Here is a 6,000-nt window from a genome sequence, read left to right on the forward strand (position 1 = left end):
ATTGAACGAAATTCTTTAGGTCAGACATCTACCGCTTCATGATTGCTTCACTTTCTCCTCTTTTTTTGCATAGATCCTATGTTTCTTTTTGAATCGAAAGATAATTCAGGCTTTTTCTTTCAATATTGGTTCAAAAACCACTCTAAATAGACACTTTATGCATAAATTTATTATACCTAATTCCGAGCCCGATGAGAAAATAATGCACAGAAACTGAGCCCGCCGTGAAACTTCTGCGAGTACCACTATTTTGTCATTTAAATTTCTTATATCTCTGGATTAGTTTGTGAATATATACCTTTAAACATAAATATTGATTTTGCACCGATCCTTCGATTTTGACTTAAAGGAATTCTAATATAGAAAATATTTTCCCAAAAGTTAAGAAAAAATACTTTGACTTAGAAATTGAATTTCATAAAGGAAATTGACCGGAACGTCAATGAAAGGACGAAAATTTCGAGCTACAGAATAATTCCACTTAGAGAGGTTCGACTGTATTACATTGAATTAAAATTGTCTCCCGATTGTTACTTTGGAATATATGTGGATTCACGTGACCAATTTCGCTATGAAATTACTAAATAGAATTATTATATGGAGTATAACGTGGGATATGCCTGGATAAAAAGACCTATCTCTCAACGGCTCCTAGATTAAATAAAAATGTGAATGGCATTCTGAATAAACACTAATTTTATATCAGGTGACTTAGATTCACATACATTGCATTGACGCAACTTTTCATTTATTCAATTTCGATAATCAATGAAATAATGATTTTCAACCAAATACGTAAATTCAATTTGCCCTCTGAACATTGTTTTGACCTGAGATCCTCCACTTCTAACGTATTATGTTCGTACTACTGCTCACTTTACATACCATATCAGTATTCAATTGTCATTGTTTAAGTGTAAACTGCTACATTCACCACCGTGTTCTTTTTTTCCCTCTCTCTCTAATAAATATAAACTTACTGCGGCTGGCACCCAGTATCGATTTCCTGAGGTAAGGCTAGCGCCACGTTCTCCGCTACCTACTCTCATATTTATTTTTTGTCTCATCCCATTCTAGATCACTGGATTTTCTCCGAACTGTAATTAATGCCAATACTTTGGAAAATTTCAATTGTAGCAAATATTTTGACAGTTTTTGCCCTATATATTCTCTGCTTTAACTATTTTACAATGCTTATGCTCGTTGCCCTCAAAAGTAATTGATCATATAGGAGTAAAAAGTGGGATTTTACTGCAGTTAACAGTTTTGTCTCTCAAACGCTCCAACATTAAGATTGTGTAAATGGCATCCTGAATAAACATAAATTTTATATCAGACGACTTGACTTTGCACACATGCATTTTGATCTTACCTTCTTTTCTCGCAACGCTTTTGAAACATCCTAAATAATCCCGTATTTTCTATTGCAGTTCTATTCCCGCGTCACACATGTAAAGAAACCAGAGACAACACTATTAATTTAATACATATGTTCCGAGATTATTTACATTATCACATCAAGGTAACTTTTGCCAACTGGATTCAGCAAAAGAGGTGTAACACTAACTAATTTCATTTTCAGTGTTCAAAAGCCTACATTCATTCACGAATGCGAGCAAAAACCTCAGATTTCCTAAAAGTGCTAAATCGAGCTAGACCGGAGCCCAAAAATATCGAGAAGAAAACAATCACGTAAGTATCTTAAGGTTTGATTTTAATTTTGATTGGTTAATGTTACTTTACTACATACGAGGACCAGTCAAATATAGCAGGCATTTTTTTAAGGACGTGTAGTATTGAACTCATGCCACCTCACAGCTAGCTAAATGACTGAGAAAGCTACCTTTTTCTCCACAACGCATCAATAAGCTTTGACAAATTTCCAAACGGTCGTTTTTTTGATCAGGACAAAGAACCTGAAGAACCCATTTGATATCTTTGAGAATCCAAGTTCCTCTCTGATGATGGATTGTACACTACTCTGACTTAGGCCTACTGAAAGCAATTTGGTCGATGGTCAGGCACCGGTCTTTTTTCAGAGCTTCCTAACTGCATGAAGTTCGAAGTCACACAATCCGTGTCCCTCTCATTTTCTATCACCCAAGAAGACCCAGGCGAAGTTCGTGGAAAAAAAATCGGACCCTTCCGATCCTGCAACAGCGCTTAGTAACCAAATCCCCGTTTATAATGGGTATTTTTTTAAGTCCGATAGAATTATTGTCAAAAGAACGGGTATGGTTCGTTTACTTTTTGACAATTATGATCAATGTACACTGGCAAATTATGATGAATACAGTAGATTGACGCTTGAACAACGCTATGGAATTATTCAGATTTATTTTGAAAATCAGTCATGAATTCGCGCAATTTATAGACGACTTCGTAATTTTTATGACGTTGAACTGTGGATTGATTTCATACCACATACTCTCTAAATAATGCTATAATACCAGCACGTCAAAGAATTTGGGCCTTGAAGAGAATATCGCCGCTGTAGGGGAAAATGTGGAAGAAGATTAAAATTTACTGATTCGTCGTCGGTCGAAAAATTTTGCGCAAAAATCTTGGCCCAGGCCCATTTAAGATACAAATTAAAGTCGCAAGACCATCATCTACGTCGTCCTTTCGCCAATTGGGCTCTAGAGCAGTTCGAGACTGATCCAATGTTTTATCGCAAAATTGTGTTCGACCATGAGCGTCATTTTTGGCTTAACCGGTTTGTTTGTTAATAAACAAAATTGCGCATATATAGTGAAACCAATCCACCATTATAATAATAATCATCGTTGATGCGGTAATCCAGTTGGTGTCTAGGTTACAAAGTGTGCTAGAGTATTTCATTCAAGACCGTAACAGCACATTACAGGATTCCAATACTCTGTATAAGGCAATATGGTCAGCATTGCGCTCCTCCGTGATTATTACCCAGATTTGATTTACAAACTCCTTTACTTCCAGAAAAATACATCGTTTGGTGCGGTTTACATTATTATTAAAATATTATTGAATCTTATTTTTCCACAAATTAAGCCGGAGCTCGCGTCACGTTACCCCATCATAATGATTTTTTGTTTGAAAGAGTGGATAAAAGGATTTGTGTAAAACAAAACCTTATTAAAATCTGTCTGTCTGTCCATCACACTCATTTTTCTCGGAGACTGTTGCAGCGATTGTCACCAAATTTGGTGGAAAGGTGGGAACTGTGAACGCTCACGCATGCAGTGAGTTACATCCTCTTACGTCTAATTTAAGGGGAGGTCCCCATTCATACAAAATCTCAGAAACTAACCAACCAAAATCCGAAAAAAAATCAAGAGGCTGCCACACTGCCTGGGCTCCGAAATACCGATATCTGTTCAAATAAAGTTAGTAATAGTAGATTACTATCATTTTCAGTAATTGGCTGCAGAACCCCTCTTAAGTTCATCCTAGCACCGCAATGTAGGCTATAACGTAGAGCATGATTCTACTAAGTTTGGTGGAAATGGCACTATTACTAACAAAGTTATAATAGGTCAAATTTGTCACTGCAAATTCAAGACTTTGAATATCAATATCACCCGAAGGTGGATATTCAAATAACATATGCATATATGACGGTGATACGTATTAATGGGATGGGATGGGATGTCTATATAAGAGAAATGCACAAAACTTTTCATACCTGAAGCGGTCAGCTTCCGGTTTCTCGACTTGTTTATCTTCTGCTGGTGTTTCATTTTGAATGACTTTCTTGAAAAAGACTAGTTTTCTCTTGTCTTTGGTTTTATTTCTTACTACAATTGTCTTACTTTTGATTTTTAATATTACATGCGATTGGATACAACTTGGGTTCAACTCTACCCAGTTCTCCAATCAGCAGCTATTTCTATTCTTTGATTATGGTGTCGTCAAGGTAGTATCAGAAGCTTGTAAATGCTTTGATCACGGCTACGAGTGAAAAGACTTGCCAGCTGCACCCTACCAGTAAGACCTTGAGTCTTCAACGTTTCCTAGACTAAATCGGTCCACCAGTTTCATTTATGAAAGTGCTAACTACACATTTTTTTTGTTGGAAGCACTGAATTATGATGACCGAACGATTAAGAAAATATATCGCTTCAGTCAGGTCACACTTAAAGCGGAGAGAAATTTAACAAATTTTATACCTCAAACGACTGCATTGAAGTCTCAATTAATTTCATTCTTTTTTTATTTTCAGAGGAAGAACGTTTATTCGAAAAGAATGATTTTAGAGTGGAGTCTAGTTGTTTTTTATATTTAAATAATTATTAATTACATAATTGAAGATAAGAAACATTGAACAAAAGTAATAAGATTTTAAGAATTTTAAGTATCCAAAGTCTTGTAATTAACGTATAAAAAATCGATATAACCTAAAAGGAAAAAACTATTATAAATAATAAAAAAATCAAGTGTGGCGCTAAAGAGAAAAGTTCATTACAATAAAGAAGAATGCTGCCCATTGGTTAAAGAAAATGAAAAAAAGTATCTAAATAAATACGTTGAAAACAAAAAACAATTGTTTCATTTCTGTGGATCATGGGGAATGTTTCAAATTTTGAAGGTCTTCAATTTTAGGTCATTGCTTTGGAATATTTGAAACATACATGCAATCAAGTTCTACATAATTATAAAGACATGCAAACTGCATAGAAGCATGAAAACCGTAATGATTAACAATAATTATGGTAGACACAACAATCCATATTGGGTCAGAGCCTTGAAGTGAGTGTGTTAGAGCACCTCATTCAAGACCGTAACGGTACAGTGTAGGAGGCAAGACGATGTGGTCACCATTGCGCTCGCCCGAAACTATCACCCTGATTTGACTCAGGAACCATTCACAGCTGAGTTGACTGCTACGACAGCCTTGTGCTGTAACCTGACTAACAAGTGAATACTTCACTTCTAAAAATGTTAATGTTGTATTCTATGGCGCTACAGTCGGTTGCTCCTTGGCCTCCCGTGCATACTTCAACCGATTCTTTCTGTAAGTATTCCTCCAGTGCGTTCAGTACTTGTGCGATTGCACCTCTCAATGAGTCGTGTCTAACCTTTTGTTTCTGAAAATCAATAACAGCAAGAGTCCAGCGGTTTTAATTAACATGGACTGGAATTAATGGAAATAGTATTCGAACATGTTTACTTTTCGTATCCATGATTTCACTGATGCATACCCTGCGTATAACAAGCGGGGTTCGAAGAAGTGTATACCTTAGGGGAGCTTTGGAGTCTTTACTTTGAACAATTAATCTCAAATAGAATTCTGTAACTTTGTCGTTTAACTATTCAGTGCTTTCAGATTGTACCTAACTTTGGGTGATTGTACCTCATTTGATGTGTTAAATACATACATTATCAAGAAATACCTTTCACTATAAGTTCTAATAGCTTGTTGTATCAACTGTTTAGCCGAAATTTGTTTCTTTCCATATATAAGCTTGCTACATTTTTCCACAATTGTTTCATGAAGGATTTTGTTAGATACAACTCGACATTCCATTTTTTCCAAAAATTCTTTCGTTAAAATGATGCTGAACTTGTTTCCTGCAACGATTTGCTTTAGTTTGCCTCTTCGAGGGCAAACCCTAGGGTAACATGATTTTTATTTGTTAAGTAGTTCCAAGTGTCTGTTAACTAGCTCCAAACTTCGACAACTTATCGAGTACTGTGGGAAAGGTTTAATTCATACAACATACGAATCATGTGATTGATTTCATTTGCTATTTCTGAGTATTGAAATTTCGCTCTAATGCGTTTACGTTCATAGCGCGTGACGCGCTCGAACTCTGCTACCGAGCGCAATCCCAAGAAATGCAGCATAGTGTACGCCGTGATAAAAGAGAATTTGCCATTGCATTGGTCAGGGAGACGGAAGATGCGGCAGATCGCAAAGATTTCAGAACTGCATATTGCATCACGAAAGAGCTTGCATGTCGTCTTTCGGTGGTTCTGTGAAGGACGTTAGAGGTCGACTTCTCATCCACGATGACGAAC

The 6,000-nt window shown here is 36.2% G+C and overlaps 1 protein-coding gene across 1 annotated transcript in view; it reads left to right on the top strand.

The window, feature by feature from the left end:
• LOC119650877 (actin-related protein 2/3 complex subunit 2) overlaps positions 1-4,519 on the top strand; it is a 39,455-nt gene extending 34,936 nt beyond the window's left edge. The window contains exons 6-8 of the mRNA XM_038054045.1: positions 1,431-1,522; positions 1,583-1,692; positions 4,202-4,519. Of these exons, the coding sequence (XP_037909973.1) occupies positions 1,431-1,522; positions 1,583-1,692; positions 4,202-4,229 (230 nt within the window). The 3' untranslated portion in view covers positions 4,230-4,519. The remainder of the gene's footprint in view (positions 1-1,430; positions 1,523-1,582; positions 1,693-4,201) is intronic.
• Positions 4,520-6,000: the final 1,481 nt, after the last annotated feature.

The sequence above is a fragment of the Hermetia illucens genome, chromosome 1 (genome assembly GCF_905115235.1).
Source record: "Hermetia illucens chromosome 1, iHerIll2.2.curated.20191125, whole genome shotgun sequence".
Classification (NCBI taxonomy): Eukaryota; Metazoa; Arthropoda; class Insecta; order Diptera; family Stratiomyidae; genus Hermetia; species Hermetia illucens.